The following is a 21866-nucleotide window of genomic DNA, read 5'->3' on the forward strand; positions in this document are numbered from 1 at the left end:
AGTTTGCTGGTTTCCTGGAGGACACAAAAGCCATAACCCAAGAAGACATGCAAGGTATCATGAAAGCTTTTAAAACTGCTCTTAATATAAATATGTTGCATGATTTTTGGGTTGTAGATTCGGGTGCCACAGATCATATGACTAACCATATATCTAAGCCTAATAAGTTTGAAAAATTATCAAATCCCTCTCAAGTTTCAACTGCAAATGGGGAGAATGCAAGGGTTTTAGGAAAGGAAAAAATAAACCTAATGTCTGATGTAATTGAGTCAGTGGCCCTATATGTTCCTTCCTTTCCATTTCAACTCCTTTCTGTGGGTAAAATCACAAAAACCTTGAACTTTTTGGCCATATTCTCCCCTCACAATGTCATTTTTCAGGATTGTGCCACCAAGAAGACGATTGGTGAAGGGTTTTTCCTAGATGGTCTCTATTACATGTCAAAGAACAATCCCAGGGGGTTCCAAGTCAAGTTCAATCCCATTCAAGAGAACCAATTATGGCATCAACGTTTAGCTCACTCGGCCCCAATCATTTTGTCGACCTTGTTTCCAAATCTAGGAAAGGATGTAACCTTATGTGAAACCTGCCATTTGTCTAAGGCCACTCGGTTACCTTTCAAATCTTCATTGTCCAGAACTAGTAGATGTTTTGAACTAGTCCATTCTGATGTATGGGGACCTATTAATGAATCTTTTGATGGTTATAAGTACTTTGTGATCTTTGTGGATGACTTCTCTCGAGTCACATGGTTATATCTTTTAAAGTATAAGCATGAAGTAATGGAAGTGTTCAAAGACTTCCATAACCTTTTTAAAAACCATTTATCCTCTCAAATCCAAACTCTCAGGTCTGATAATGGCACCGAATACACATCTCATATCATGAAACATTATTTAAGCACTCATGGCATCATGCACCAAACAAGTTGCGTTGGTACACCTCAGCAAAACGGTGTTGCCGAACGAAAAAACCGTGACTTGCTTGAAAAAACTAGAGCTCTAATGTTACAAATGAATGTACCAAAGAGATTTTGGTCTCAAGGGGTTATAGCAGCTGCCTATATCATCAATAGACTCCCCAGCCGAGTCTTGGAGTTCAAGTCTCCTCTTGAAGTTATGAAAGGAAGCAAGATCGACCTCTCACATCTTAGGGTTTTTGGCTGCATATGTTTTGTCCACATTCAATCTCATCACCGAGACAAACTAGATCCCAGAGCTGCTAAATGTATATTTCTTGGTTACTCTTCTTCACAAAAGGGATACAAGTGTTATAATCCCCAACTGAGGAGATTACTTGTGTCCAAAGATGTTCAATTCCATGAAACTAACCCTTTTTTTGGCAAACAATGTGAAATGACAAGCCAAGGGGATACTAGTATATTAGATGTGTTCCCACTGCCAAGCGTCGAGCTTGAAGCCTCATCAGAACAAGGTCACAACCATGAAGTCACTAATGGTGACATTGACGTCTGCACCTCAGGAGATACACTGCACGAAGGTGGGGACAACCAAGATGATACTCACACTGAAATTCAAGGTGTCAATGGATGTGAGACACCTACTCCTGCTCCACGCCGAAATCCAATGCGTGCGAGACAACTTCCCACAAGGTTTCAAGACTTTGTCACCTACAAACCCACACATCTCATCTCCAACTATGTGACGTACAGAAGAGTGACACAGGAACATGCATCCTACCTAAGTAACATTTCACGATATAGTGAACCTTAGAGCTTTGATGATGCCAACAACCAAGAAGTGTGGAAGAAAGCAATGAATGAAGAACTTCAAGCCCTAGACCAACACAAAACCTGGACCATCACCAAACTTCCAAAAGGCAAGAAAGTCGTGGGCTGTAAATGGATCTACAAGTTCAAATTCAATTCAGATGAATCGATTGAGAGACACAAAGCACGGTTGGTGGCTCGGGGATTCACTCAAACGTTTGAGGTGGACTACAAAGAAACATTTGCATCGGTGGCAAAAATGAACTCAGTCAGGGTTCTATTGTCTGTGGCTGTAAACAAGGGGTGGTCTATGTACCAAATGGACGTAAAAAATGCATTCTTGCACGGCGATCTCAAAGAAGAAGTCTACATGAAGTTGCCACCAGGGCATTCCCAAAGCAATGAACCTGACTTAGTGTGCAAACTGCACAAATCTATCTATGGGCTGAAGCAGTCTCCCCGAGCTTGGTATGCCAAGTTAAGCTCAGTGCTCATCAGCGTTGATTTCAAAAGTAGCAATGCAGATTCCTCACTCTTTGTTCGAACTGGAGTAGTGGGTAAACTGGTTGTACTGATCTATGTCGATGACTTGATAATCACGGGGGATAATCCTGACGAGATCTGCAACCTGAAACAATCTCTCAGACAAAGGTTTGCAATCAAAGACCTTGGAATCCTGAAGTACTTCCTTGGTATAGAAATGGCAACCTCTCACAAAGGACTATTCCTTAACCAACGGAAGTATGTCCTAGACTTACTCAAGGAAGCCAACATGATCGATGCAAAACCTGCCATTACCCCTCTCGATAGCAAAATGAAACCTAACTTGGATGGCACGCCACTCATGGATATCAGCTATTATCAGAGGCTGGTGGGTAAGTTGATTTATCTAACCATCACCAGATCCGACATCACCTATTTTGTGAGTGTCGTGAGCCAATTCATGCAATCCCCAACACTCGAACATCTGAATCTTGTTAAAAGGATCCTACGTTACTTGAAAGGTTCCATGGTACGTGGTATCATCATGAAGAAGAATGAAAATACCCAAATCATGGGGTATTGCGATGCTGATTGGGCAGGCAACGCCATTGATCGTAAGTCCACTACTGGCTACTGCACATTTGTAGGTGGAAACTTGGTCACCTAGAAGAGTAAAAAGCAAACTGTCATCGCCAGATCAAGTGCAGAAGCTGAGTATCGTGCCATGGCTTCAACTGCATGTGAATTGATATGGCTGAAGGGTCTTCTGTGTGATTTGGGTAAACCAACCACACTTCCTATGTCCTTATTTTGTGATAACCAGGCTGCAATGCATATTGCATCCAACCCAGTGTTTCACGAGAGGACGAAACACATTGAAGTTGATTGCCACTACATTCGGGAACAAGTTCAGTCACAGGTGATTCAGACACACTACACCTGCAGCATTGACCAACTGGCCGACATCTTCACCAAGCCCTTGGCCTCGCATTAGTTTCAACGTCTCCTGTCCAAGCTTGGCTCCATAAACTTCCTGGATCCAGCTTGAGGGGGAGTATTGGAAGTACCAGTGGTACCAGTGGTTATTAGGGTTTCCTAGATATTAGGATGGCTTCCATGTTATTAGGTATTAAGAGGTTTTGTCAACTGTTCAAGCTTGTTTCCGTCCGAGTATTGGTTGTTCCCCAGGTGGTTAATAGCCGGGTTCCTTGTGTATAGGAGTCTAGGTTGTCAACTCCCCTTAATCATAGAGCCAATGCCCTAATTTCAGTGTTGTTGTTTTGCCTTCCCTAAGCCATCTGTTGTGGCGTAAATTAAGGAAGGCCTTCTCCCTATTTATGTGGGTTGTACATTGTAATTATTTTTATGATGAAATACAAAAACACAACAAAGAAAATAAACACTAAGCACCTGAACAACTTCTTCCACCTGGCAGCGAAAGAATCTGGTGCCACTCCAAGCAGTTCCGAGTTGTCCATCTCCAGCAGCATCCCAGAAATTTTCAAAGCTAAGTCAGGCTGCATGTAATATCTTTATGGCTTCTTAATGAAACTCCAAAGATAAACATTTCTTTGTGCTCTGACTTGCTCAAGCTTCAGCCAATGTGGGACGATGATCGAGGATGGCACAACGGTCGAGTGATCATGAATGATTTTGTTGAGTTTACCAGTCATCTTGCAATCATTTTGTAGGTAGTAGTGCATCGGAAATAAGGGTATGAACGGAGAAATCAAACTTAAAAGCAAAGAACAAGGGTGGTTACAAAGCTAGCTACAGAAAATGCAATGCAGAGTGAGTTGAGAAAAACTTTGAATAGAATGTGAGACCTAAATAGCGTTTAATTTATATAGAAGTATGATTGAATACATATAAGATACGTGGTGTATGCATATTGGCAATAACACGTTAATATTTCAACAAATATTTGTCCATGTAGTACATTTTGATAACTGTCAATTTTCGACTAGAGCCAACCCACAATGTTATTAATTTATATTGACAACTGTTAAGGATGATGTATCACGTCAATACTCCACAAAATGTTTATCCATTTGACACATTTCGACAACTATCAGATTTGAACAGGGGCCAACGCATAATACTATTAATTTATATTAACAATTGTATTGTGCGTACAGGATTGGATTTAACACGTCAACTTCGAACAAATTATAGATAAATGTCCAAATATATACGTCTTTGGTCTTATATGAACTAGGTGTCAGGAAAATTACTTAGTTACTTTGTAAGTATTTATTTTTTATGGATTCTTTTCTACTAAAGTATAACTATTTGTAATAATTTATTTGCCTATGTGGTAGATTTGAGTCAACACGTAATGCTATTAATTTATATTGAAAAATGTTATTATAGGATTAGATCTATTACGTCAATAACTCATCATGTGACACGTTTTGATAACTGTTAAATATGTAATTCAGCAAGTGACATATTTTGACAACTGTCAAATCTGTAATACTATTAACTTATTAACAAATGTTCTTATCAGATTGGATCTTACACATCAAACTCGAACAAATTATAGATAAATGTTCAAATATATACGTATTTACTCTTATATGTACTAGGTGTTAAGGTAATTACCTAGTTACTTTATAATTATTTATTTTTTTAGGATCCTTTTCTACTTAAGTAGAATTATTTGTAGAATATAATTTAAGAAAAATTAATGAAAAAAATTTGAAAACTTTGAGTTTTAACGATAAGGACAAAATAAAGGGTAAAGTGAATAGTATCAGAATGGATTTTTTTAGTGTAAAAATGTGATTTTTTGTTAAAATAAACATTACCGGGAACTTTTCGTTAAAGTTCCCTATAATTTAAGGTGGTATATAGAATAAAAAGATGAATACTGTATAGTTTGATCATAGAATCGTTGGAAATTGCCAAACTAGAAATTGTTCTGATGAATTGACTTAATTTATGTTGCATAATAGTTTTTCCGATGAGCCTTAACTCACATGAAATAAAATGGACAAAAGTTTGAGGGGGTCCAAAACATAGCTTTAATATGAATTAATTTTCTTTTTACATTCTCATTATGCCAATTTTTCATTTCAATACACTCGATACTAGGGAGGGGTGTCTTAAGTGACTAAAGTACAAGCCCCTTTATACTCATCTAAAGTTTACATACATACAATTTCGAGCTAATATAAATACCAAGAAATAACTATTTGTAAAATTACAGTAATTGAAACCACGTCTACTGTTTATTTGGCTACAAATTCTTAGGCACTGTATGCCTCCCAATGTAAGAGGTTGAGGCCACGGAGAGTGGTTTTGCGTTATTATCGTCAATTGCCACTGATCATGGGACCGCGATGCAAAGGATTTATGCCTATTGGCGATCTGTACTTGCCAACTAGCTCAGAGCTCCTCCTACAGCTTCCACATGACTGGCCTCCCGGTTGCCATCCAGTGGTCGGGTAGCCTTTTTTTTTTTTTTTTTTTTTTTTTTTCTTCTTCTTCTTTCTGGTAAATCATGGATGCGATTGATTTTGTTGATTTTATCACTCATCTTGATATCACTTGTAGGTAGAAATTCAAAGGAAATAAAGAGACATCTAATGTGAAAATAAGAACAAGAGTGGTTACAAAGTAATAAAACGCATAGTGAGTTGAGGAGAATTGTGAATGTGAATGTGAATGTGAATGTGAGACCTATGCAGCACCTTATTTATATAGTTTTACCAAGGCTATGTTTAAGACACGTGGTGAATGCGGATTGACAATGACACATCACAATTTCATGAAATATTTATCCGTGTATTACTTTTCAACAAGTGTCAAGTTTGAATTGAAATTAACACACAATATTACTATTTTAGAATATTGACAATTTTTGTTACAGGATTAGACGGGACACATTGTGGATGCAAATTTCCGGCGTCTTCTTATTTGACGAAAATGCACTTTTAAAATAATAACACCTAAAATTAAGACCAAAAACCTCACGTGCCCACGATGAATGTGGGGAGGGGCTTTGACCGAATAATCTCCGATGCTAAAGTTAGAATTATGAAAAGAATGTGTTTAGGAGTTTGTGGCTAGCAAAAATGGCTTAGCTTTTTAGTGGGAGAATATAGCTATTTATAGGTGAGTGACCGGCCCTATTTGGAGAATAGTGGCCGGCCATATATGACGGAATTGTGTGAATAATTGTAAGATATTATGTGAAATAATGTCTTGCAATTAACATGACAATTAATCCTAAATTAAATAGGAAAATTGGGAGTTACCTTTTGAATAAGGATTTGATGAGGAGTGATGAGAGGGATTTGAATAAATACCATTTTGATCACCCTTGACTTTTCCTTAATTGAGCCGTTATTGTCCGTTGTATGCGCGTAGGAATCCTAGTGTGCCTTAAGGGTAATTTTGTTATTTTCACTTAAAAGTCCATGTGTCACCTCCATAACTTTCTTGATTATTTTTTGCTCCACAAATATCCCCACACTTGTTGGGCTGCTCCCAGGAAAAAAGCAGCAGGTGTAGAGATTTTTCCTTGCTTTAGGAAACATAAGATTGTTTCCTATTTTGATGTAGATTCCCACATTAATTGGAAATTAGATCCTTCTAGGAAAAGGAAATAAATCACTTCCAAAGTCTATTTAAGTCTACCTTAAGATGATTAACTCAATTTTAAAGAGCAATTTAATCTACCCTACAAGAAAGAGAAAGCTAGAGGATATTTGTTCCCCCACCCCTAGCAATCTTCTATACTTGCCCGTGCAAATGACCGTCTTTCGTTGTTTTTTTAGTCTACATGCCGCATCAAGGTAAGAAAAATTTAATTTTCCTTGTCTACTTAATTTTTTTAGAGCATCGAGACTTGAAATTTGGCTCGACGGGGGTCGAGGATGTGTGAAAAAATGGATGGAGAAGCCACGACATGCCTGTTGTTGTGGGTGGTTGCTATCTGCTTGGTGTGATGGAAGCTCAGCATGGGCCGAGGTCTGGGTACAGTGGTGTGGGCCGCGGAGAAGAGTTGGGGCTCGACTTGGATTCGGCTGGCATGGGCTAAAGACCACTTGGCTTGGGCAGAGGTTGGTGGGCGCTAGGACGAGAAGTTTAGGTCGTTAGGCTCGGACCTGTGCAATTGGGCCATAGGCCATTGGGCTGGCTCATATGAGAGATAAGAAATAGAGGGAGGCGCGGGGGCGCCAACCCCCTTCCAATTGGGTTGGGCCATAAGGTCGCTGGGACGAAAGAAAGAGAAATGGGAGCCAGCGCAGGCTAGGCTCCCTTGGTTGCTACCCTTGGACCGTGGGGCTTGCTGCACTTTAATATTATTATTTTTTATTTTTTATTTTTTTGTGTGCGGCTGTCTAACTATTCTTCCTCGCTTCTTTGTAGAATTTCTTTGAGCATGTCTTCTTCAAGCCACAAGAATGATGATGGTGTGCCGCCGTTGTATCGTCAAGGTGGGTCTTTAAGTAAAGTGGGCTACTTCAAGGTTGCTCACTTTCAAATTAATTCTGACGACTCGTTCAGAGATTTCCTAGAAGCATATAGGTATGCCATTCAGTTTGGGATGCGTGTGAGTGTGTCAAGGAGGGTAGCAGCCATGAGCCATGTAGTGGGGCTCAGAGAGCTATCGAGTTTCACCCCTACTAGTTCGTGTTGGGATTTACTTTTCCCATGCCCCGTTTCTTTCAAGAGGTGCTTTGCTCCATGAAGTGGACCCCCACTCAATGTTTTCCAAATGCAATCCGTGTGATGGTGGGATTCCTCAATCTAAGCCAATTTTTTGACTTGGATCTGACTGTCAACGAATTCTAGTACTTCTTTGACATAACCCTTATTGATAGAGTTGGGCAGCTGCGATCCCACCATAGACTCTTCGATGTCTAATTTATTCATTCATAGGAGCTGACGCCTCCAGAAAATCTGATATCTCCATTGATGTAGTTGCATTTTCCGGATGATCTACATGTGCAAAGTTAGACTAACGACGGGAATGATACTTGGCAATAGCCTCAGGGGAAGCTCGGCATATGCGTGACCAATGATCCCTTGATCCACAGCGATAGCACATGTCCAGTTCAGTAGAAACGGAGATCAAATCCAAAAACTTGGTGAATTTATGTGCCCTATATTGTTGCTGCAGGACAATATTGGTGGCATGGAAGGTCGAATAGGTCTTCTCCATGAGATATGATTCGGTTAGTTCCACTTTACAGAATTTCAACAATGAACAGATTCTACAAACTTCAGAGTTGTATTCATTCACAGATTTAAAGTCCTTGAAGCGAAGATGCTGCCAGTCGTGTCTTGCTTCAGGCAAGTATATGTCTTTCTGGTGATCGAAACAGTCGGCCAGAGTAAGCCAGAGGGTGCGTGGGCCCTCCTTAGCAAGGTACTCAGTCTATAGTGCATCATGAATGTGTCTTCGAATGAAGATCATTGTAGTAGCCTTCTGAGCTTCGTCAACAAGTTTGTCGGCGATAGGTGCCTTGATGGTGGCTCTAATGCCCTTTGCAGTTAGATGAAGCTTCACGTCCTGAACCCACTTCAGATAGTTTCTTCCTGAGACTCCTAGAGCGAAGAAATCGTGCTTGTTCAAGTTCGACATGTCCCTAAAACGGAGGAAAAAAAACGTGATTAGTCATATGGTAAGCCATAGGCATATATCGTAAAACATACAGGTTCTATAGACATGTATTGGTTTAATTTATACGTGAAAACTACAGGTTTCAGGTGGCATGTTTTGAATGAAAACTACAGGTTTCAAAGGCACTAAATTTGAAACTACAGGTTCAATTTAGTTTTTATGAACAATTAGTTCATAATGAAAGGTTCCTGCAAGAAACACACAATGCAATATACTAATTTAAATATAGTGGATTTGAGGTTCTTCGGGAACTCAAGTGTGAGAGCTTCGTTACTACGAAAGTATGTTGCGGTTCAAAGTATAAAGAATAAATTATTGAATTGTTAATGTCCAAAAGTGATCTTTAGGTCAATAATTATGGATTCATTATCAGATTAATGGACTGCAGGTCATTTTTAATTAATTCAATAAATCGGGTCATAAGGTTGATTGTAGAAGCTAAATAATATTAAAATAATATTATCAGGTCGAAAACATGGCCCTAAAAATAATTGGGCTCGGGTTGGGTGCCTTAAGTAAAAGGCAGGGCCCTATAAAAGCCTTGCGAGTGGGTTGCAGGCCACGGGGTGAAGGAGAAACCCCAATCGCAGCTGGGTTTCATTGTTTGGCCTAAGGGAGGGCACGAGGTAAGGCGCATCAAAAGCTGGCACTGTGGGTTCCGGCGTGCAAGGGCTAAACCCAGCTTTATGAGCTGATTGGTGCGGGCCATGGGAAAAATCCCAGCCAACTGGGCTGGATTGGATGACTGCAGGCTGGGGCAACACAAGGCCCAGCAAGCACATGAGCTTGCTGGTGGGCAGGCCAAGGCAGCATGATTGGGCTCCGGGTTTCAGGCCCTGTCGAGGTTGATTCCAAGATGAAGCTTGGTTGCTACTTGCACAGTGATGGCGCGGTGGTGTGCCGCACCACCATTGTTTTCGAAATCTCTTAGGGTTTAGGAAACCCTAAATTTGCTTCTAATTTAATTTTATGCATTGACTCACATATTCCACATAACAATTTAATTGTGCGATGCATGAAAATATATATATATATATATATATATATATATATATATATATATATATTGAAAAATATATGAACATATACAATATATATATCGTAAGAGAAATATAAACATAGACGGGTTCATGCATCATGGGAAATGTTTTCATGCTTCGGGGACGTTTCAAATATCTTCTTTTATTTTAAGCATACCTGATTAGCAGAAAACGAATAAGCCTTTGAATTTTGTGGAAGATAGCCTCCTCCTACGATGCATCAATTCCTCAGCTTCTGGTAAGAGGTTGCTGATAACGTGTTGTAGGCCTATTTGATTGAACGATCTAGGGTTTAGAGAGAGAGGGGGCCGGTGGTATTGAGGGAGAAGAGAGAGTGATTTAATTGTGAGGTGTGTTTGATTCATCCCATTGTGCCTTTATTTATAGTAGTATGATAGGTAAAAACCTTTCCCTTTAGGATTACAACATTTAATAGGTAATCAACTCCTAATAGGAATATAAGATACATTCTCATATCTACTAGAATTTACACAATCACATTCATATTCTAAATATGACGGTAACAGAAACAAAATTTTTATTGGTTGAAATGTTAATGGAATAAGGGGCCCACCATTAAAATTAATTAAAAATAAATTTAACGTTTATGTCAAATTTGACTCTCTAATCATCAAGATTTCAAATCCAGTCAACATATAACACTTCAGCTGGAAGAATTTTTTATGTTAAATTTGCACAGTTGCATCTCCACCTAGAATTTAAGATCTCATTTGGAGATGTTCGTGGCTAACTGTTAATTTAAATTTGGACTAACACGCAATATTACTAATTTTCATTGACAACTGTTATCACATAATTGGATTTGACACGTCAATTTAAAACAAACTTCAAATAAATGTAAAATATATGCGTGCTTAATTAGGAAATCACTTAATTAGTTACTCTTATAAGGATTTTCATTTTTTGGATCCTTGTCATTAAAGAAAAATTATTTGTACAAGACAATTTTAATAACCACGATGAATTCAATCTGATTCGTAAACTAAGTACTCGGAGTGTTTTCCAACAGCACCTTTATTTATTTATTTTTTTTGGAAAACCCAACATCACGTTTATTGTCATCATTCTGAAGTACAAGAATAGGAGAGAGAGAGAGGATCCTGAATCTTCTTTGTAGGGATTCCGGAAATTTTCTAATCATATCCGTTTATCGTATATCATGTGATTAGTTTTTGTTAGATACTGTTTATATTTAATATTAAATAAAGAAATTTACAATAATTTCTAACAGCACGATATACGATGAATAGATGTAATTGAACGATTCCTAGAATCTTCGAGGATCCATCCTCCTGGCAAGAATAGTAGCTGCAGAATAATTATCCTATCACGGAAACATGATCAAGCCTCTCAACCAAAAATAAGCAAATTGTAGGAGATCTAGTTTTGGCAGTGGAGCTCACAGCTCAGTTGCTACAATTCGATAAAATAATTAGGACTTGATAATTAAGTACTATTTATGACTTTACTACTCTACATAATTAAGCTTTAGTTTGATACTGAGGTGATTCTGAAAAAAATGGCTATAAAAAACACAAAGCTGCAAAACCCAGCTTTGAAAAACCAGTTTTTTTCACATCTGTTTTACATAAAAGTATATTAAACACTATAATATTGCTTTTTTTTTTTTTTCAAATTTACAAAAAAGTTTACCAAACACCCTGGCTATCAAAAAAAGCTGGGAGCTTTTTTATGTTTGGTAAACATTCAGCTTCAGTTTCTTTTTCATAGTTTTGGGTGAAAAAAAGCCAAAATCACAAAGCTACAAAACTCAACTTTGAAAAACCATTTTTTTTTTCACATCTGTTTTACATAAAAGTTTATTAAACACTATAATATTGTTTTTTTTTTTTTTCAAATTTACAATAAAGTTTATCAAATACTCAACTGCTTAGCCCTAGTTTGGTACTGAGGTGATTCTAAAAAAAGTGGCTATCAAAAAAAGATGGAAGCTTTTTTATGTTTGGTAAACATTCAGTTTCAGCTTTTTTTCATAGGTTTAGGTGAAAAAAAGCCAAAAACACAAAAAGCTGCAAAACCCAGCTTTGAAAAACCAACTTTTTTTTCACATCTGTTTTACATAAAAGTTTATCAAACACTATAATACTGTTTTTTTTCTTTTCAAAAGCACTTTTACAAAAAAAATTTACCAAACACTCTGCTACTTTATTTCACAGCTGCTTATTCTCATAACATAGCAGAAGCAGTTTTTTTTCAAAGCATTGCAATACCAAACAGCACAGCAGAAACAGTTTTTTTTTAAAGCACAGCAATACCAAACCAGCCCTAATTCTTTTTGTTAGAAAATGTTGTAGAACCGAACTTCTTTACGAACAATTGTCTCAACGTGGTTACATAAGTTGAGAGTTGAGAGGAGTATAGAGTTCCAAAGCATTTTCCAATCATAAAATTCTTATGATTGCTGTAGTGTGGTGAGCTTCGGATCAAGCCCCAGGTCCATTCCATTGTAACAGATGGGAGCATACATCCACATATCATCAGAGCTTAACAGCTACAAAACCACAAGGAGACAAATTAAAAAACAAAACTATATCAGTATCTATTTTCAGATAGAGTTATGCTATATGGAAACATAAAACTAACATTGTTGCTGAGACACTCTTTAATGCAGGTGAGCCCTATGTCCAGTAGTAGGGCCTAACCACACTATAGAGTGTCTTTTTTGTGCGTCTCTAAATAATATTATTGTTTCAGATTTCATTTTAAATCTTTTTAATTATACCATTTGATTTTGTTATTACCTTAATTTGGAGTTGTAAAAACTTCACATAATGGACAGCTTCCTCAAGCATTGTGCTAATATCAACCTGCATTTCGAAGCATCCAAATTAGATATTTGAGAATTTAATCGCAGCAATGTTCTTTTGGGCAAAATATTATGTCTCCAGGAATTATGCCTACCTTTGTTCCGTTGGGCACAAGGCCCTGCAGGACTCTCAGTCTCTCATTTATTTTCTCTCTTCTTTTCTGCGAGACAAAAGGGAAACAAAAAAATGAGCTTATTTTTACATATGGAAAGTGATTTTAGCACACCAGGTTTATTTCTGATCTTCGATTGAATAAATTAAATAAAAATCAAGAGATAAAAATAAAAAGGACCATACAAGTTGAGAAATTGGTGTGCATATATCATTTCCCTAAAGGAAAATAGACAAGGTTAAGCCAATTAAACGACATTTGTAGGGTATACATAGGAACTCACCCTTGCATAGAGGCTTTGGGGATCAGTGGCTGACCCCCTTCTAGCTCTTGATTTGCCACTCAAGTTGAGAGCTGCAACTGTTGGACTCAAGCTTGAAGTTGAAGTAACACTAACCCCTCCACTCAGCTCCTGAGAATTCTCATGGGAATGTGAGGCAACATTGGACTGATCTTCTACTGAGCAGCAACTGGAGCTCTGTCTGTTGAGCCCGGCAGTAGTACAGTCTTCTTCATTGTTGCTAGTTGTCACCTGCCGGCTCTTCTTTGCCTTTATGTTCATCTTTTTCATTTGAACCTGCATTGAATTTATTATCAGAAAATGCGCACATAAACCAACTCCTGCCTCTTTTTTATTTCTTTTGAAGAATGGTAACATTCTATAATCAAGAATTTTTTGACTAAAGGGTAAGAAAAATATACTTACATTTTCTAAGCCTTGAGATCTTTTCAATGAATTCTTGGTGGGGTTAATTTCCTCCATGGATTGTTCTTGTGCAGCAGTCATATCAAATTTCTGATTGCCAAGAGCCACAGCTTCAGCTGGGTTTCTGCCACACTCTTCTGGATTGCCTTCACTTGTTTCTTGGTTCAAGCATTGATCATGATCTCCTTCAATGGGATAGGAATTTAGGGTTTTGATCACATCCCCAGCACCAAAATCAATAGACATAGAGATGTTATTATTGTTTGTTGCCAACATGGGTTGAGAAGATTCATTCAAGTAGTAACTCTCATTGCTTGAAGTGGGGTAAAAAGCCCTAGTACCACCACTCAAATTACCCTCTTGTGAATTTGAATCAGAAGTTTCTGATGAATAATAAAGTGCACCTTCATAGTAGCCTCCAGGCCAAAAAGCCTCTGGAATTATTCCCATGCTTGATGTCCGGTTTGAAGAATTTCCAAGCAACTGGGACATGAAATCTACCTCCTCAGCAGTGTACATCCCACTGAGAGAGGTCCATTCTCCCTCTGAAACAGCTCCAATATCCTCCATTTTTGCCTAAGGAACAAAAAGGGTTTTCCACCTGAAAAAAGGAACAAAAAGGTTTGCCTTTGCTCTAAGAGTTGATGTATGAATGAGTGGTGGGGATGAAATGAAGCTATATTTATACCCACCTATGAACTCAATTATAATAATAAAGAATAATGTCATTAACCATATCCAGGGTTTAGTTAATCTGAAGCTGGCTTATTCATGCTAGTCATATGCAGAAATAATGGTTCCCGAGTGAAGGGACTAGTACTACGTACTGTCATGGACAAGTAATTATCACTATATGATTAGTTCGTACCTAAAGAAAGCGGTTTGGTATGAGGCGTATGACAATCACACGCTCACCCAGTATTACCCATCACAGATATTATAACACTGATTATTTATTGATAGTAACCCAAATTCAAAAAATATATATTTCTAACTTATCTCCACCCATATTATAACACATAGATTAATAATACTATATGACGATTTAACTGAACTTAAAGGCGAACCCAGCTGTAGGCTCCCGTAATGGGCTGTAGCCTAGTGCATATGAAAAGTCTGATGTTACTAATTTACTACTAATATTTAGCATAAATTTGTGAGAAACAAAATTTTAGCCTATCCTAAACCTAATTTGCACTCTATGCTCCAACAAAAGAAAAATACTAACCCATTCCTGTGTAAATTCTTAGCTCCGCATCCCTCTCGGCCGTCGCACTAAAATTTACTTCTGCGAAGAGAGATTATTGAGGCTTGAGCGAATGAGATGTGGTGAAGTTGGTGGAAAGAATCACACCTGGCAACCAACCAAAACAACGTGGGAGTATAGATGAACAAATAGGCTGTTGAGATCCTGCTACAAGGGTCTAAAGTCTTAACATACTCCAAAGATTTCTTGAACCAGAGTCCAGACAGTGTTATCTTCAGACTGGATTTGTTGTCCCCTCTCGATGTTGTTATAACATATAATCCAATGACATTGATCCATATAATATAAGTGTTAGATAAGATTCTATAACTGCCATCTACCACCTCGACTAATCATTGGAAGTTTGGAGTTCAAGCACAACTCTATTGGTTCACAAATTGAAAGTTGGATATTCATTGACTTCATATCCCTTAAGGAGATTGGATCACAATTCTAAAAGTAAAAAACAGAAGAAAAATACAAAGAATAAAAGTAGAATGACTCCAAATGGTCTTTTCTTAAGAGCGTTTGCTTCCTCATCTTCTTATCAAAGTGCAACTCTTGTTGAGATTTTTTTACAAATGTGACGGAATGAGGCAAAGTGGAGCACAAAGTAAAACTTTTAGGGAGTTAAGTGACACATTTTAATTTAAAAAAGACAAAGTGAAATTAAGATTATGCACACACACTAACATATGGGGAGGAGGCTAGTGTATTTAGCTTAATGCTCTTAATTAAACAATTATGCACAAGTCACTAATTAACAAATGAGTTAATTATTATGGAAAGTCATCATGGAGCAATCAAGGATTTCAAATACTTTGCACACACGATGACACGTCCCAACCCCGATATTCTCCGAATACCCGGATAGGCATGTGCTGGCTTTCGTCACCCTCGGATGTCGGCCAACACGTGCCTATCCGGGTATTCGGAGAATATCGGGGTTGGAACGTGTCACACGAGTAAGTGAAGACCATCAGAACCAGACCATCATCTATGGCCGATAATCAAAATCCAAAACTAAGATGCCGGCGATTATCCCGCTCATTCCACGCGTACATACAAGACCAAATCATCCATCCACTTATTATTGTAATACATAACTTGCATGCTCTCTGCTCTGAGTGCGGTCCAATCTCGCACGACATGCTAATTAAGCTAACTCAGCTTTTAAAAATTATGGAACAAAATCTCTTTCAATTCTTCAAACTATAATCCAAACCCTTTTAATTATAACTAATAGCAATCATAATTAAGACTATGTGAAACCCTTTTAAAATAATCTGATTTCCTTCTCTACGCGGAAAATATACTTTCATGTTTTTCTTTCATTTCTAACATAGTTGGGCGGCTAAGCACCTTTATTTGTTTTTCATGTAAGAGCTGGAAACGTACGGACACACCCACAAACCCATCAAACCTCCACAGATCGAAGAATCCAAGCACATATTCAGACTCGTGAGGCTTGTAGGAGTCCAACCATACCCATTTCAGGTAAGAACACCTTCGTTTTCACGTCGAACCCACGATGCCCGATTTTGGTACTGTTCATGCACACGTGATTTCTCACGTTTTAGGGAATTTCAAGCTTGTAGGTAGCTTGGTGAGGTCCCTAGGAGGCTCGGGGTGGTTCGTTTGAAGGTTTTGGATGTTGGGATCACTAGTTTCGAAGTTGGCCGGAGTTGGGTCGATTTTTCAGGTGAGATTTTGTGGATTTTAGCCCTTGAAAGTAGTATGATTGTGTTCCTCTAGTTCTAAGCTTCATTTTGGTACCAATTGTGTGAAATTTGGACGAAAAACGAAGAAGATAGGACGATTTAAAATTTTCCCAGTTTTCCAGCGCCGGAGGCTCGCCGGAGAAGACGACGGAATATTCCTGACGCCGTTGACAGAAACAGTTAGGGATAACGGAATATTCCCTTACGGCGTCAGTTGACGCCGTCAGCGTGCCAAGCACGTGCCTGTGCGTGGCCGGCGCGTGGGGGCGCGTGCGACGGTGAAAAATTATTTTAAAAATATGGGGATGTTCCTGAGGTTGAGTAGATCACGTTGGTATATTCATTCACCCCATTTGAGCATTGTATGAGAAGTTATTTCAAAAGGTTGGTTATGTGCTTTAAAATTAACGTTTTTGTAGTTGTTTCGCATATAGGTGATACCTATCCCGAGGACGAGCGTGGTCACTCGAGGCAGGGGGGCTACGACCCTTCCATATATCAGTGAGTGGGCTTTTGGTTTTCCGTATATACCTATATACTTATATTTTCCCAGAAATCGATTGGAATTGTTATTTTGTCATATGCCATGCATTATATTATCGTTGTTTATGCATTATTAGTTGGTTATATATATATATATGCATATTGGGTGCTGCGGACGCACAGGTAAGTGCCAGGTAAGTGTTATTCATGTTTATAGTTAGTAGTGATTGGAGATGCTTAGAGAGCTCATAACCTGCACCCCCGGTGTTAGTGCTCCCGCCCAGAGTAGGGCACAGTCCTTCACGTGATGTTCACCTCCCGCACCACACGCTCAGCTTGGATCCAAGTTAGGTGCACAGTCCTGTCGTACAGACCACTTTAGGTGGTTCCGACTCGTAGGTGACCCGCGATTACTCGCCCAGCCTTCACGTGATCGTAGCACTAGAGTGTTTATATGTATTACACCCAGACCTGTCGTACAGACCACTTTAGGTGGTTCCGACTCGTGTGCAGGTCTAGTCAATGAGATTGAGATTTGAGCTCTAGATGCAGCCGTACATGTCACGTTAGGTGACTCCGGCTGCCAGATTATATGTTATTGATATGATTTATACCTGAGCACTTGCATTCCATTCTGAGGTTCTGGCATGGCATATTTTCGAGCATGATTGGTATATGTACATATATGTCTATTTTCTGGGAAGTATACAGGTTTTACGGCGAGGGGTTAGAACGTATTTATTAAATGGATTTCAAAAGCTTTGTTTTTGCCCACTCACGCTTTTGTTTTGCGCCCCTCCAGGTTCTAGTTGACTAGCAGGTTCGGTGGTTTCCCAGAGGACCTTCCCGGCATTTCTGACAGACGATCACCAGCGTAGGGCCACCTTCGGGTGTACTTTGGTTGCGTCATTTTCATTTGGACTGCTTTAGGCTTTATGCTCTGAACTAGGTGTCGCACTTACGTTGCACTTATTATTACTTGGTGTAAAACCAGTTTTTATTTATTCGTACTATTTACATTACTATTTTATTAGCTTCCGCACTGTACACATGGTTACGTCACTTCCACGTGACGGCCAGCATGCCCTGATCTCGATCGGGGTGTGTCACACAGGACCTCAAACGCAGGGTAAATGCTCTTAACCATTTGGGTTGTCGCAAGAACAATGCTTAAGCGTGGATCAAATTACATGTGAAACACATATTTGAGTTTATGATAATATCAAACCAACACAGGGCCTCTTACAGACTACATCCATCGTCACCAATATGAGTTGTATAATTCGCATATTCATCTGCAATCTAGGTATTCAACAGGGGCCCTTTGTAATGCTGAAATTAAATATTATTGGCAGATGCTAGTTTCTTTATTAATTTTTGTGTGCGCTTATTTCCATGGCCAAAAGACTTTGTAGTCTGTTCTACCAAAATAACAGATCGACCTCCTACTACATCCTATGAGTTTCATCAAGAATTTAAGTCGATCCCAATATTTATTCCATTGTAAGAGATAGGAGCAAACATCCACATATCATCCGAGCTTAGGAGCTGCAAAATAGAAACCGAAAAAACAATATTATTATATCATCAAATCAAAACTTCTGTTTAGATTTAAACTTGAACGTGAATATATATTTCATTATTTCAGTTCTCTTTCTTTTGGTATTACCTTTATCTGAAGCTGTAAGAACTTCACATACTGGATAGCCTCCTCAAGCATTGTGCTGAGATCAACCTGCATTGCCCACAAAAAAAAAAAAAAAAAAAAAAAAAAAAAAAAAAAAAAAAAAAAAAATCATATTAGGAGAACTTAGTTACATGGGGCTCTTAAATAATTACACCAACTCTTATATTATTAGAGTTTATATGCTGACAATTACCTTTGTTCCATTTGGTACAAGGTTCTGCAAAATTCTTAGCCGCGCGTTTATTTTTTCTCTTCTTTTCTGCAGGATATGCATAGAAACTTGATCAGTTTTATCTGTACTACTAGGCGCTTCATCTATACCAACATTGTCGTCAACCATAACATATGAAATGTCAACTATACCCCTATTGGAAAAAAAGCAACTTTAATACAATGAACTAAGGGTTATACAGTGATTTTCCATTCAAGAATTATACATTTTCTACTTTCAAGACTTTCAACATTCTCATCCCTCTAGTATTGATCAATAGAAATCTCTTTTTTCAAGAAATTGGTAAATATATACTTCAGAGTACTTTATGTACTTACCTTCGCATATATGCTTTGGGAATCAGTTGCCGATCCCCTACTGGCTTTTGTCCCTTTTGGACTCAAGATTGAAGTACTCACGCCTCTACTCAGATCGTGATGAGAACCATTAATGGAGTCATCGTCCCCTGAGCAGCAACTGCTTGAGCTCTGCCCTTTGGTGCTTACATCATTATCTTCAATGTCTCCGCTTGAGACCGCCTTTTGGCCCTTCTTCGCCTTCATATTCCTCTGATTCTTTAGCACCTACAAAACTTAGTCATTTACTTATGATTGGAGATGCTCACACATTCTCATTTTTTCAAGTTAAAAAAATACGATAAAAAATAAGCATCACCAATTAAGTGCATGAAAGAGAGATTAATTAAAGCTTGATCTTGTGTATACTTACATCTACTGAACTGCAAGGCCTTTTCTTAGAATTTTCGGAAACCATAACTTCATTTTCCATTGCAGGTTCCCGTATCGCCATCTCATGATCAGACTCCCTATTAAGCTGCAGAAGCTTTTCATAAATAGCAGCTCCCGGCTGGTTTTCAATATTGATATTGCTCAGTTCTTGGTGATGATCCATGCCATATTCTTCGCCTTGAGTGGGAAACAAGTTGGTATCATTGTCGTCCCATGGACGAAATGCTTCGGAGTTGTGGTAACTTGTTTCCACAATACGGTTAGGATTACCAATGTAGTGGTTTGTTTCATCATTGCTCATAATATAAGTACTACTCCCATTTGAAAAATAAAGATTAACCATTTCTGAAGAATATTGTGAACCTTGATAAATGCCTTCCATGTTAGATGTTGAAAAATCATAGCTAGGACAAATTGCAAATGGGATTGCTGAGCTTGAAGCCTCATTCATCTCATTTGTGACGGAACAGTTAGCGAGCAACTGGGACATGAACTCCGCCTCCTCATCGGAGGAGTACATTGCACCAAGTGAACTCGATCTACCATTTGCAATAGCTGCTGCAGATTCCATATGTATGCTAAATGTATAGAGAAGTCTTTTTTTTTTTCTTTTGCTTTAGTGCTAATAATTGTGATGGAAGCTAGACTTGTTTGGTGCTCTGGACGAAGGAGATTGGGGCATATTTATAGACAGGAGTAGCCAACTCAGTTTGAATTCCAAATAGAATTTCCCTTATTAATTCTTAATTATCAATCATTAACATGAAATAGTCTATAATCTTTAAACAACGGCATGGGGCCTTGTACAGCTAAAAAATATTTGCAATTTCATTATTAATGTTCTATATCTTTCAATATTTGTTAATGTCGACCAATATTTTTTAGGCCTAATTAGATTATTAATACCCGTAGTGATAGGGCAGTTGAAAAATTGAAAATTCCGTCTACTTTCCCTCATGTGAGGCTCACATGTGAGACTAAAAAGATAGAGTTAGCCTCACATGTAAGCTTCACGTGCTAACAATTAACAGAGAACTTCGTTTTAGCCTCTTATGTATGGCTCACATGCTAATAATTAATGAAGATGGCGAAATTTTCAATTTTGGCCTAAATCCTAACAGACTTTACGACATAGGCTTAAATTCTAATTTTTTCACCACATGTGCTATTTTTGGACTATCCTACTACCACGGAACTATTAATCCAATTAAACCTATTTTTTATGCCGTTGTTGGACAAAGCCTACATCAATAATTTTTTTTTTTTCCTTCTTTTGTCAAATACATCAATATTTTTTTAAAGATTAGCAATTTCTGAAGTTCTATGGAAATAATTTTGAATTAAATATTGGTCGACATTAAAAAATATTGAATGGAAAAACCGAAATCGATCGAGATCGAATTGAGCTACATCAATATATAAAATGTGAGTTGTGGATATTCCTTTGACATTCTTAATGTTCTACATATGGCTTCATACAAGTCATAGGATCGGATAGATTAATCCCACGTCCGAAAGCCACAACAATTAAAAATACAAATATAAGTTGTGGCATCATATAAGTGAAGACGGGTATCATTGTTAAAGATCTCAATCCTATAAATTTAAAGTTCAAGAAAAGATCTTTAGGTCAATATATACCCTTCTCTGTCTAGTTTAACCCTTTCCTTTTCAAGTTTAATACCCTAAACCTTATTATGACTGTCCATTTTGGTCTTGTTTCAGTGGTGGCATTGCGTACAAACGATTCAGCGGCATAGGGTCCCAAATTTCAAAGGGCCTCCAAAAAATTTCAGCCTCCTTCATATTACATATGCACATATTAAATGAATAAAATCACTTAGCATTATGAACTGGTAAAAGTAGTTTACCAAATAAGATTTCAATTTTTAATTTAAAAAAAATGAAAACTGAAAACTAAAAATTAAAAACTCAAAAAAAAAAAAAAAAAAAAAGGTTATCAAACAACTTACTACATCTTATTAGGTCAAATTAAATACACCTTTTTGAAGTATTGAATGAAAGGAAATTCACATCTTATGTATAGTGAAATTTTGAGCCTAAAACAATGACAGTAAAAAATTGGGTAAACTGGACGACGTATGGTTGTGGGGTTCACATGTGGGTCAATCTGTTCTAATACTATGAAAGAGTTTGAGGTTTCACAATAAAATCAATTGACAATATGAAAAGTAACTCAACTTTATATGCAC

The 21866-nt window shown here is 37.9% G+C and overlaps 2 protein-coding genes across 2 annotated transcripts; both read right to left on the minus strand.

Moving 5' to 3' along the window:
* Positions 1 to 12251: 12251 nt before the first annotated feature.
* On the minus strand, positions 12252 to 14148 carry LOC137724475 (transcription factor RSL2-like). The gene is made up of 5 exons (XM_068463216.2): positions 13557 to 14148; positions 13134 to 13427; positions 12833 to 12898; positions 12673 to 12738; positions 12252 to 12422 (listed from the first exon to the last, which is right to left on the minus strand). The coding sequence occupies exons 1-5, from the start codon at positions 14124 to 14126 to the stop codon at positions 12324 to 12326; spliced, it is 1095 nt and encodes a 364-aa protein (XP_068319317.2). The 5' UTR covers positions 14127 to 14148; the 3' UTR covers positions 12252 to 12323.
* A 4235-nt stretch (positions 14149 to 18383) lies between these two features.
* Positions 18384 to 20224, minus strand: LOC137724918 (uncharacterized). The gene is made up of 5 exons (XM_068463561.2): positions 19634 to 20224; positions 19243 to 19488; positions 18887 to 18952; positions 18676 to 18741; positions 18384 to 18554 (listed from the first exon to the last, which is right to left on the minus strand). Exons 1-5 carry the CDS (start codon positions 20222 to 20224, stop codon positions 18474 to 18476), a joined length of 1050 nt encoding a protein of 349 aa, XP_068319662.2. The 3' UTR covers positions 18384 to 18473.
* Positions 20225 to 21866: the final 1642 nt, after the last annotated feature.

This window comes from Pyrus communis, chromosome 5 (genome assembly GCF_041283825.1).
Source record: "Pyrus communis isolate YQ-2024b chromosome 5, ASM4128382v1, whole genome shotgun sequence".
Classification (NCBI taxonomy): Eukaryota; Viridiplantae; Streptophyta; class Magnoliopsida; order Rosales; family Rosaceae; genus Pyrus; species Pyrus communis.